Source organism: Salvelinus alpinus, chromosome 10 (assembly GCF_045679555.1).
Source record: "Salvelinus alpinus chromosome 10, SLU_Salpinus.1, whole genome shotgun sequence".
Lineage (NCBI taxonomy): Eukaryota > Metazoa > Chordata > Actinopteri > Salmoniformes > Salmonidae > Salvelinus > Salvelinus alpinus.
Genome location: NC_092095.1, coordinates 55,392,978 through 55,405,315, shown reverse-complemented (window position 1 = coordinate 55,405,315; position 12,338 = coordinate 55,392,978). Strand labels below are relative to the sequence as shown.

The 12,338-nt window shown below is 46.0% G+C and overlaps 1 protein-coding gene across 2 annotated transcripts in view; it reads right to left on the bottom strand.

Moving 5' to 3' along the window:
* The window catches only part of LOC139532324 (collagen alpha-1(XXVIII) chain-like), a 38,255-nt gene that overhangs the window by 8,843 nt on the left and 17,074 nt on the right, over positions 1–12,338 (bottom strand). For both annotated transcript variants that reach the window (XM_071329786.1, XM_071329785.1), the window contains exons 12-32: positions 11,597–11,665; positions 11,427–11,495; positions 11,211–11,279; positions 8,983–9,051; positions 6,303–6,371; positions 4,667–4,735; positions 4,484–4,552; positions 4,304–4,375; positions 4,121–4,189; positions 3,916–3,987; positions 3,747–3,815; positions 3,586–3,654; positions 3,365–3,433; positions 3,212–3,280; positions 3,017–3,085; positions 2,173–2,241; positions 1,483–1,551; positions 1,316–1,396; positions 1,149–1,184; positions 1,023–1,059; positions 330–887 (exon numbers count right to left, since the gene is read on the bottom strand). In XM_071329786.1, the coding sequence (XP_071185887.1) occupies positions 330–887; positions 1,023–1,059; positions 1,149–1,184; positions 1,316–1,396; positions 1,483–1,551; positions 2,173–2,241; positions 3,017–3,085; positions 3,212–3,280; positions 3,365–3,433; positions 3,586–3,654; positions 3,747–3,815; positions 3,916–3,987; positions 4,121–4,189; positions 4,304–4,375; positions 4,484–4,552; positions 4,667–4,735; positions 6,303–6,371; positions 8,983–9,051; positions 11,211–11,279; positions 11,427–11,495; positions 11,597–11,665 (1,891 nt within the window). The remainder of the gene's footprint in view (positions 1–329; positions 888–1,022; positions 1,060–1,148; positions 1,185–1,315; positions 1,397–1,482; positions 1,552–2,172; positions 2,242–3,016; positions 3,086–3,211; positions 3,281–3,364; positions 3,434–3,585; positions 3,655–3,746; positions 3,816–3,915; positions 3,988–4,120; positions 4,190–4,303; positions 4,376–4,483; positions 4,553–4,666; positions 4,736–6,302; positions 6,372–8,982; positions 9,052–11,210; positions 11,280–11,426; positions 11,496–11,596; positions 11,666–12,338) is intronic.

Sequence of the window (12,338 nt, the reverse complement as noted above, 5' to 3'; positions counted from 1 at the left end):
AGCTGACCAGGGCCATTCAACATTCAGCTAACATTGTAACGGCCTAAAGCTTCATATGACACCACCTACAGATGAAACACTATGGTGTCTTAAAGGAGGCCTGGGTAGGACCAAAATGTCATACATATTAATGCATTTATGTTTTTAGATAGAAATGTCAAATATTTGTCAACAATCCTTCCTGCAAAGGACTATTCTATGGATTACATTGAGTGATAATCCCAAAAGTCTTTTTTGTTTGGGTTTTGTGAGGAATCACTCTGACATGACTACACCAACACGATAAACCAACCAACTGAATGTAACACCAACTTGGCGTTTTGCCTTACCTGGCAGCGTGTTAAAGTCATCAATGAGGTACATGTGTTCAATATCAGGGTCCGACGCAATCAGGTTGAGCTCCCTCAGGAACTCGTCCCGCGTGGGGTCCGACCTATTCACGATCCCCAATGCGTACATCTCGATGTTGGCTGCATGTGCCTCCCGAACCGCAATATCCAGCTTCACCGACTCCCGCTTATCCGTCTGTCCGTCCGTAATAACTATAGCCACTTTACTGACCCCCTTGCGTGAGCTGTAGAAGGCCTCCTGGGTGGCTTTGCGGATGGCGGTGCCCGTGTGGGTGCCCTCACCTATATAAAGGATTTTTCGTATGGCCTGTTTGACGTCCTGCTTGGTCCTGTGGAGCGCCAGGTTGAACTCTAGCTTGGCCTCCAGGCTGTAGAGGACCAGGCCGATGCGGGTGGCATTGCGGCCCACCGTCACGCGGTCCACCAGAGCCGCCACAAAGTCCTTGATGATCTCAAAGTTCTCCGGCCCCACGCTCTCCGAGCTGTCAATGACGAACACCAGCTCCATGGGCCGCTCCTTGCATTTGATTCCGCAACCTGGAAACAACGCAGAGGTATACGATTTTGACGTAGAAAAGGATGTTTTCCAGTGCACTCTCGACAAGGCCTGCTGTATGTTTCAATCGATGTTAAATGATACTACACAAGCATAACAAATAATGTTTTATTTACCACAAATCTCCTTGATCATTTTAATGATGTCTTCTCTCTGTGGGTCAAAATCCGGATTGACATAGTGACTAAATGGAATAAAAAAAGACTATGTGAAATCAAAAGACAGCTAAAGATTGAACTTACTGTGAGGCCCATGTCGCCTTTGAATCCTGGTGTGCCCTAAAAGAAAGCAGTAAAACATTGGTCTGATCAGTTTCTACTCTGATTGCAGTTAATTGTTTATTACAGCATGTATCCATGTTATCAAACGAATCGCCCTGATTATAAAAGCGACCCATGACACGACTCACTGATTGGCCAGGAACTCCAGGGTCACCCAAATCACCTTTGACCCCCTTCAGGCCCCTCTCCCCTCCAGAGCCGCGGTCACCCTGTCATAGAGCCAGATAACACAAGGTCAGAGGTCACAAAAGTTCAAATACACTGCCGTATGCTTCAAATCACTGTCTGTCGTCACCTTGGCCCCTGGGAATCCTTCCCCTGGTGGCCCCCGAGGGCCCGTCATGCCCCGAGACCCTGCCTCGCCCTGAAAGGGTCCACAAAATAGAGAGATTTGTCATGCTAAACTCAACATTATTATTATTATTATTATTTTTTTTTTAATTTTATCCCCTTTTCTCCCCAATTTTCGTGGTATCCAATCGCTAGTAATTACTATCTTGTCTCATCGCTACAACTCCCGTACGGGCTCGGGAGAGACGAAGGTCGAAAGCCTTGCGTCCTCCGAAGCACAACCCAACCAAGCCGCACTGCTTCTTAACACAGCGTGCCTCCAAGCCGGAAGCCAGCCGCACCAATGTGTCGGGGGAAACACCGTGCACCTGGCCCCCTTGGTTAGCGCGCACTGCGCCCGGCCCGCCACAGGAGTCGCTGGAGCGCGATGAGACAAGGATATACCTACCGGCCAAACCCTCCCTAACACGGACGACGCTAGGCCAATTGTGCGTCACCCCACGGACCCCCCGGTCGCGGCCGGCTGCGACAGAGACTCTGGTGGCGCAGCTAGCACTGCGATGCAGTGCCCTAGACCACTGCGCCACCGGGAGGCCCCTCAACTCAACATTTTAAAGAAACAAGAACATTTTTGTTTGCTTGCTTAGTTCAAATTACTATAGAAGTACCACTTGAAAACAAGAGTGAGACCTACCTTTGGCCCCTGAATACCCTGCCCAGGGGGCCCCGTTGGCCCTGGGGGGCCCAGTCGTCCAATGCCACCCTAGAAATGAGCAGAAGTTATAACTATATGTACAACAGCAATTAAAAAGTGTCAGCACAACACAGCCCAACCACACTGCACTACCTGTGTCAAACCTAGCTAGCCATGCAAAATAAGCTAAGCTAAGGGACTAACCGTTCACTTTTTACTTAACAAACCTAGACTTAAAAAGTGACCTGATTTCACAGGGCAGCAGTTTCACGAGCAGGTAACTTCACAGCTTGAGTGTCTCTGGCTTTACTGTTCATAGTCTGACACATATAAGCAAGCTTAGTGTATGAGACCAGACCTACTGATGTGACGGACAGGGCTACCTCAACCCCCAGGTCTGCCCGCTCCCTAGGGCTTCTGGGACTATAGGAGATTTAAAGCCTGAAGAGAAACCTGGATGTAATATTATAAGCTAGACTGCAGGCTCTGGGTATTGTGTTGGTTATAGGCACCCTGGCCCCAATGGTTCTCATTAGACCCTTATGTTGGGATATATTCACACGTTCTTGGAAGTGTGTGAAAATGATATATGTCCTGTGAGAATGAAACGCTGATTATCACAGCCTTTGAATACAAGGTCCCTGGGGAGAGGTGTTCACATGTACAAGATGGATCTGAAATGTGGAGTCTGCCAGCATGAGGTAATACTAGTATCAATCACCATGAGTCAGTGGGTTTATGATGGCGCTGAACAAGGCTAAATGGGTTTCGCATCAGAGCTGGGATTGATTATTTGCCAACTGTTTAGCAGGTTAGCTTCTTCATGTCAGACTACAATACATACCGGTAGACCTTGTAGCCCCTCGCCTGGGGGGCCTGCTAAACCTGGCAAGCCCCTGAAGCCAATATCGCCCTAAATGGGAGAAAACACACAGCTATCATGATGTCCTCTGCTAATTGAGGTCTTCGGTTCACCCAGGGCTGTTGTCACAATCCAAAATAACCCAGATCCGACACTCACACAGAACCATATCTTTACCTTTGGTCCAGGGATGCCCAGCCCCTCCAGGCCTGGTTCACCAGGAAGCCCCGGTAGACCAGGAGTTCCCTACAAACCACAGGTAAACACTAGAGTCAACACAGGTACAACTCATGCAATAGCAACACATGAATAATCAGCAGTGTTGCTCACCGTAGGGCCAGGATAACCATCGCCTTTGGGCCCAAATGGACCAGACGGACCAGGACCTCCACGATCACCCTAAAAGTTTATTATGATTAAATAAAAGTACATCAAGATTCAAGTAAAGAAATATCAGTAAATCAATGAATTATGCTGATTATTCCGATTAAAAAAGTAAATCCTATGAATTATTCCCTATTATTCTAGTAGTGTGGCATAGTGTGTCTCACCTTAGGACCAGGCAGCCCGTAGCCCGTCTCTCCTAATGGCCCAGATGGACCAGGTGGGCCAAGATCGCCCTGAGACAGACATAGTTACAATATGGTTATGATATGGCATAAACTTCATCTACATGGTGAATTGTAGACATTTTGGGACAGAGGGCTGTTACCTTAGGTCCTATGATTCCCCGCCCTGGAAGTCCTGGCATACCCAGTCGACCTGGTGTCCCAGGCTCCCCCTAGAAGAGGTCAGAGGTTAGAAGTCAAAGATCGCAGTGTGATCACATTACACTACAGTACAGAGTGTTGACTGATGATAATTGAGGACAATGTCCTCACCTTTGCGCCAGAGGGCCCAGCGATTCCAGGAGGCCCACCCAAGCCCCGAATGCCCCTCTGGCCCTGGTCTCCCTATGGCGAGAGACATCATTCGTCAAAAAAACAGCACAGAAAAGCAACCTCAGAATACCACAGCTGTCCAGATTAATGAAGATGAAAATCTTAAAGCAGCGATGTGAGGAGAAAAACCTGGGAATCTTCTTACCTTCTCACCCTGGGTGCCAATCCCCGCAGCTCCCTCTGGCCCCCTCAGACCACCAAAACCTGGTTCACCCTATATAGACAAACACAAACAGACACACAAGCAAAGCATATGAATCCAATGGTCACATTCAAAGAGGTACAGTATCAACCTATGGTGCCGGAGAGATGGCAGAAGGTGAAATACCTTCTGTCCCGGGGCCCCATCCTCTCCTGGGAGGCCAGGAAAACCAGCCAATCCTGACGCTCCTGGCTCACCCTGAAGAGAGATCGTTGGTTGTCTGTCTCACATCGCATCGACTACATATCCAAATGTGACACCACACAGAGGACAAACTACACATTGCATTTCCATTAGAGGACTCACCTTAGCCCCAGGTTCGCCAGCCCCTCTCTCTCCTGTTGAACCAAGCTCCCCTGGTAAGCCCTGGTCACCCTGTGGATGAGAGGAGCACCCATACACAGTCATTAGCATTAGCGATAGCCTAAACATGCCATAACCACAATTGATCCAAATGTAAAGTCAAGGAAGAAGCATTCAAACACAGACCTTGGGCCCTGGATAGCCATCTCCTTGTGGGCCCCTGCCCCCTGGTGGCCCCCGAGGCCCCTCTATACCCTGGTAGGACAGGAAGCGCAGGGCAGTCACATTAGGACAGTAATCCATAAACTGTTTTATTTTTATTTCACCTTTATTTAACCAGGTAGGCCAGTTGAGAACAAGTTCTCATTTACAACTGCGACCTGGCCAAGATAAAGCAAAGCAGTGTGACACAAACAACAACACAGAGTTACACATGGAATAAACAAACGTACAGTCAATAACACAATGGAAAAAAAGTCTATATACAGTGTGTGCAAATGGCGTGAGGTGTTAAGGCAATAAATAGGCCATAGTAGCAAAGTAATTACAATTTAGCAAATTAACATTGGAGTGATAGATGTGCAGATGATGATGTGCAAGTAGAAATACTGGTGTGCAAAAGAGCAAAAAAGTATATAAAAACAATATGGGGATGAGGTAGGTAGATTGGATGGGCTATTTACAGATGGGCTATGTACAGCTGAAGAGATCGGTTAGCTGCTCAGATAGCTGATGTTTAAAGTTAGTGAGGGAGATATAAGTCTCCAACTTCAGCGATTTTTGCAATTCGTTCCAGTCATTGGCAGCAGAGAACTGGAAGGAAAGGCGGCCAAAGGAGGCGTTGGCTTTGGGGATGACCAGTGAGATATACCTGCTGGAGCGCATGCTATGGGTGGGTGTTGTTATCGTGACCAGTGAGCTGAGATAAGGCGGAGCTTTACCTAGCAAAGATTTATAGATGACCTGGAGCCAGTGGGTCTGGCGACAAATATGTAGCAATGGCCAGCCGACGAGAGCATACAGGTCGCAGTGATGGGTGGTATATGGGGCTTTGGTGACAAAACGGACGGCACTGTGATATACTGCATCCAGTTTGCTGAGTAGAGTGTTGGAGGCAATTTTGTAAATGATATCGCCGAAGTCGAGGATCGGTAAGATAGTCAGTTTTATGAGGGTATGTTTGGCGGTGTGAGTGAAGGAGGCTTTGTTGTGAAATAGGAAACCGATTTTAGATTTCATTTTGGATTGTAGATGTTTAATATGAGTTTGGAAGGAGAGTTTACAGTCTAGCCAGACACCTAGGTATTTGTATTTGTCCACATATTCTATGTCAGAACCGTCCAGAGAAGTGATGCTAGTCGGGCGGGCGGGTGCGGGCAGTGATCGGTTGAAAAGCATGCATTTTGTTTTACTAGCGTTTAAGAGCAGTTGGAGGCCACGGAAGGAGTGTTGTATGGCATTGATGCTCGTTTGGAGGTTTGTTAACACAGTGTCCAAAGAAGGGCCAGGTGTATACAGAATGGTGTCGTCTGCGTAGAGGTGGATCAGGGAATCACCCGCAGAAAGAGCGACATCGTTGATATATACAGAGAAAAGAGTCGGCCCGAGAATTGAACCCTGTGGTACCCCCATAGAGACTGCCAGAGGTCCGGACTACAGGCCCTCCGATTTGACACACTGAACTCTGAGAAGTAGTTGGTGAACCAGGCGAGGCGGTCATTTGAGAAACCAAGGCTGTTGAGTCTGCCGATAAGAATACGGTGATTGATGTATGAGTGATACTTGGTGAAACCTGTAATAATGAATAGGTGGGCCTACGTACCTTCTCCCCCTGAATGCCCAGGCCTGGCAGGCCGACAGGCCCTGGAAAACCTGGAGGGCCATAGCCACCCTGAGGGTCACAAAGAGAGTCGTTGTTGGCATCATAGCTATAATTACACCAACACCAGCTCGAGGATGTGTTACAGGAAAAGTGAATGAAATAAATATACAAAAAGTACATATACATTTATATACATTGGTTTGGATAATCTCCCTTTCATTAGCTGTTATTAAATGAAGGGAAAGTAGTCAACATAACACAATTACTGTGTTAAAAATCCTCCTGCTAGTCCCCTTGCTATTAAATATTGAGAATGTTCACACAATTGACTATTTTGATAGGCAATAAAGTAAACAAACTCCAGATCCAACGACCCAGTAATACATGCATGCCTCATCTATAAAATGCCAGCATGATTCACTTTATAGTGTCAACAGAGCTGTTATAAAGTTACATTGCGTAAACACAGAATGTTAGCTAACTGCAACATTCACCCAAACCGTTAGCAGCATTCTTGCTGAAGGATTGGCCTCATATTTATTTTTTTATTTCACCTTTATTTCAACCAGGTAGGCAAGTTGAGAACAAGTTCTCATTTACAATTGCGACCTGGCCAAGATAAAGCAAAGCAGTTCGACACATACAACAACACAGAGTTACACATGGAGTAAAACAAACATAGTCAATAATACAGTAGAAAAATAAGTCTATATACAATGTGAGCAAATGAGGTGAGATAAGGGAGGTAAAGGCAAAACAATGCCATGGTGGCGAAGTAAATACAATATAGCAAGTAAAACACTGGAATGGTAGATTTGCAGTGGAAGAATGTGCAAAGTAGAGATAGAAATAATGGGGTGCAAAGGTGCAAAATAAATAAATACAGTAGGGGAAGAGGTAGTTGTTTGGGCTAAGTTATAGATGGGCTATATACAGGTGCAGTAATCTGTTAGCTGCTCTGACAGCTGGTGCTTAAAGCTAGTGAGGGAGATAAGTGTTTCCAGTTTCAGAGATTTTTGTAGTTCATTCCAGTCATTGGCAGCAGAGAACTGGAAGGAGAGGCGGCCAAAGGAGGAATTAGTTTTGGGGGTGACCAGAGCGATATACCTGCTGGAGCGCGTGCTACAGGTGGATGCTGCTATGGTGACCAGCGAGCTGAGGTAAGTGGGGACTTTACCTAGCAGGGTCTTGTAGATGACCTGGAGCCAGTGGGTTTGGCGACTAGTATGAAGCAAGGGCCAGCCAATGAGAGCGTACAGGTCGCAGTGGTGGGTAGTATATGGGGCTTTGGTGACAAAACAGATGGCACTGTGATAGACTGCATCCAGTTTGTTGAGTAGAGTGTTGGAGGCTATTTTATAGATGACATCACCGAAGTCGAGGATCGGTAGGATGGTCAGTTTTACGAGGGTATGTTTGGCAGCATGAGTGAAGGATGCTTTGTTGCGAAATAGGAAGCCAATTCTAGATTTAACTTTGGATTGGAGATGTTTGATGTGAGTCTGGAAGGAGAGTTTACAGTCTAACCAGATACCTAGGTATTTGTAGTTGTCCACATATTCTAAGTCAGAACGGGCATGTGCAGGCAGCGATCGGTTGAAGAGCATGCATTTAGTTTTACTTGTATTTAAGAGCAGTTGGAGGCCACGGAAGGAGAGTTGTATGGCATTGAAGCTCGTCTGGATGTGATGAAAATATGATGAAAGCACTGCCAATATCCCAAGAATAAATTTCACCACAAGGCTAACCTTGCCAAGACTAATCGGGCCAAGAACAAACACCATTTTAAGGTCAATTAACGTTTAAATCTCTGAAAATTATCATCAGCTACCGGAATTCTATAAGTGTTTGCTTCATTCATAATGGTATATTTAAGCAATAAGGGCCGAGGGGGTGTGGTATATGGCCAATATACCACGGCTAAGGGCTGTTCTTACGCACAACGCAACGCAGAGTGCCTGGACACTGCCCTTAGCCGTCGCATATTGGCCATATACCACAAACCCCCGAGGTGCCTTATTGCTATTATAAACTGTTTACCAACGTAATTAGACCAGTAAAAATAACTGTTTTGTCATACCCGTGGTATAGGGTCTGACATACCACGGCTGTCAGCCAATCAGCATTCCGGGCTCGAACCACCCAGTTTATAAATGTCATCAATTCATATCCCATAATCAGTGTGGGACCGTGATTCTATTTCTGACAGTACACACGTTATTCAGGTAGAATGAGGCTGCATCTCAATAGCGTTAAGTAGATCTCTCCTTGTCTCCTCCCCTTTATCTGAAAACACAGACTAGGTGAAAGCAAAAGACAAGAATCCTTCTGAACCAGGACTTTCTGTCCACCTGTCCAGATCTTTAACACCAGTTTCAATGAAGGCAAAGAGACAAGGAGAGGAGGCCACTTTAGACAATTGAGATTCACCCTTTACATCAGCCTTTACTTCACCCATGAACTTTCTTTCAGCACAGCGTCCAGGCCTTGACCCCTGTGTGATTAATCACCACACAGATTCAATAGAGGCCTCATATATAACCTCAGTCTGAATGAGACCAAGATGCCAGTGCTTCTGGTTACTCCCTACCCAAGGCTCTTTATGTGTTCCTGGGGAACACTGCGTGTTTGTGTGAAGACCATTCACCCAGATTTAGTTTATTTACAGTCTATACTGTACCTTGTCTCCTTTCAGTCCAGTGCCGGGCTGTCCTCTGGGTCCCCTCGGCCCCTCCAGGCCCCGGTCCCCCTGCGGAGACAAACACAGCTCTTTACAATTCTCGTCAACTCTTCCGTCTCTCTCACTCACTCTCTCTCTTACCAGAGAGAGAAACTCACACCAGCCATACAGTGAAGGCAGAATCCCAATTTGAGATCTGTGCCCATAACTCAGAATTTCATCTACTGATGTCAATGAGAGATTTAGATTTCAAATTAGGATTCTGCCCTAAGAAAGCTAACCGCAACACAGATAGTTATTAACTGATGGGAAAACAATCATGATCCCGCTAACGAAAAACCACAAGGCTGATAGTTTAACGTTTTCATAATGTTCCATTGTTCCTGAGTTTTTCCTTCCGCCTTGGCAAAAGGTTCAAGCGTTCCGTTGTCATTTGTGTTAACGTCTATCTATGTGCCACGCCGAGGCTGGTTCGCAAGGTGACAACGGACGTCCGTTTACTATGTCTGTTCCTGCATGAGAGACAGGAAGGCTAAACAGGAACGTGATAGGGGTGCTGGAAACTTCTTCAAACAGCTTCCCAGCCTCGCATGCATCCACTCTGGACCTCCAAGGAACGTTCCAGGGAGACCACACGGTCGAGGCGGGTTGTTGAGATGCCGGAGGACATGTTTAGTGTTACTCTCATTTTTTCAGCAAAGGGGTTTGGCACCGAGCGAGAGTTGATCAGCACTGGTGGAGATGGAAACCACAGCGACCAGCTGAATGTCGTTGAAGGTTCTTACTGCAAGAGTCACGCTCCGACAAAAAGAAAAAAAACTGAAGTAAATTACACAATAATCAAAGTTGAAGCCGAGAGAGAGAGAGAGTGAGAGCTGTGTATGTGTGCAAAACATATCCATTCCTCAGAGGTTACCTCAGGTCTAGGGAGAATACACTCTGCAGCTACATCATTAGCATTAGCAATACCTGAGGACAAACCAGAAACAGAACATACCTGCAACGGAGCTTAGATAAAATGTACACATTAATCCCCCATAATCTTCCATTTCTTCACCCCAGCAGGTGCTGATGACAAGGGTAGCAGTAAAAAAAAAACTCTTCAGTTCTCGTGAATCTGGAACTTGTCAGAACTTGTGACTAGCAACAGAGCACTGCTGCTCATAACCAGAGCTGTGTGTCTGGGGTCAGTCTCAATGCAGGAGTAAAAGCCTTGAGGCCATCTCTAATAGTAGAAGCTTCTAGATGACTGGTGGAAACTCACACCGTCACTCTCTCCAAGGTAAACTGCCAGAAAAATATCTCTAATGATAGGATCTTTGAGTGGACTGAGGTTTCAATGGAATAATGCAATAAAGGATGTGTCTCTTCAGTCAGTTGACTGGACTGTTATGAGCCGAAGTTGCGACTTCGCCAAACAGAGATTACATTTGGCATGATGTTACTTAAGTGCGTTCCCAAAACGTAATCAAGCGTTGTTTACCCAGACCGTTCAGGAATGATCAAAACAATTGTTGATCTGTGTTACCTCACCTGCCACTGGAAGCGTAACGTTATCCTTGTCGCTAAGTAGGCAATATAAATCTATATAATACTGTCAATACCGTAACACAGATCTCTTTCTAAAGGAATGGCATGTTTGCATTGATGCTTTTACGACCATTCTCTTACAAGTCGCAACAAGGGCGTAGGCTACAGTATAACATAATATCTTTATGAAGGCAAGACACGCACTGCAATGGAAATAGCATAGCCGTATCCTGGTAACACTTGAGTTCAGAGGATATGTTAGAGCAGGGAGAAAGAGAGAGGTCTGGTTTGGGCAGATGGAGCCCATGTGTGCCTGAGCAACCCAGTGAAAAGCAGATGGACTCATTCCTTCCTTCTGGTATCGTTTGAGTGACTCACTCCTTTCATGTTCTACAGGGGTTCTGGATAGCTTCTGGGGGTTTCCCAGCCCAGGGCCTGTATGGGTTCACCTGACGTCTTTTTGAACTCTGAACTTCGCCTACCTGCAGGCTGGAAGTTGCTCCTTAGTAGAACAAGAAATCACTGATCGATAGATCCATTGCATGTGACACTGTGATACCAAATACAGGTGTAATTCAGATGGACGTTTATGGCGCTGTTTCTTCTCCTATAACCATCATCCGTGTGATGTTCCTGGTTTTACAGCGACAGATCTGGAGCCCAGACCGGGACACATCTCTGCAGAAGCTCAGTCATACCTTTGGCCCGGCAAAGCCTTCTCCTATAGGACCCTTCTCTCCTTGGACGCCCTGTGGCCCTTGAGGCCCCTGTGAAACACAAACAAACAAATCAACCAATGGTGAACAGACTTGAATAACCATAGACTCCATACACAGCTACACGAACACCCATTTCACTGAGTCATTTATGAGTATTCATAAATGCATGCGTACATTGTGGTCGCGCTAACTCACCGGTAGTCCAGGTTCCCCTAAGCCAGGTGGTCCAGGAGGTCCCAGTCGACCCTGGAACCCCACATCACCCTGCAGAGAGAGTTGAACACCCGCGAAGTGAGATACAACAGGTGGTTGGGGGAAAATGTAATTACCTCATTTTTCAAAACAATGGGGTGATGGAGTGATACCTTGTGTCCAGGAAGTCCAATCCCAGTTTCTCCTTGGATTCCAGGTGGCCCAGAAAGTCCCCGCTCACCCTACAAAACACACACGTAACCATGCAGGAACAGACACACACACAATTCAGTATACAGGAAATTCATATTGAAATGTGTTTGGCACAACAACAATTCATAAATCTGTCTCTCTCCCTCCTTCTCCTCCACTATAGGCCAACAAGAGCAGAACTCTTTGAACGAGGTGACATCATTTCCATTGAATTCCTCTTGTCTTTAACCTCACACCACCATCACTAACCCAACCATTACCTCACCACATAAACCAATACACACACACAGCACCACACACACACAGACCTCAAACCTTAACTTTTTTCCCCTCACACATCTTCCATCAATCAAATTCTACCAGGGGTTCAGGCTAGCACTAGGTGTTCTGAAACTCCTCGAGAATTCAAATCACTATTGGTAAAAGCCATTATTCAAACACAGTGCCCTCTGTAATTATTGGGAGAGTGAATCATGTTTTCCTCTTATGTCGCTATGCTCCAAAAGTTTGGATTTTAAATGAAACAATGACTATAAGGTAAAAGTGCATTGTCAGCTTTAATTTGAAGGTATTTTGATCCATATCGGGTGAACTGTTTAGAATTTACAGCACTTTTTGTATATAGTCTCTCCCCCCATGAGAAAGTTAGACACACAAATATCATACCCCCCAAAAAATGCTAACCTTCCCTGTTATTGTTAT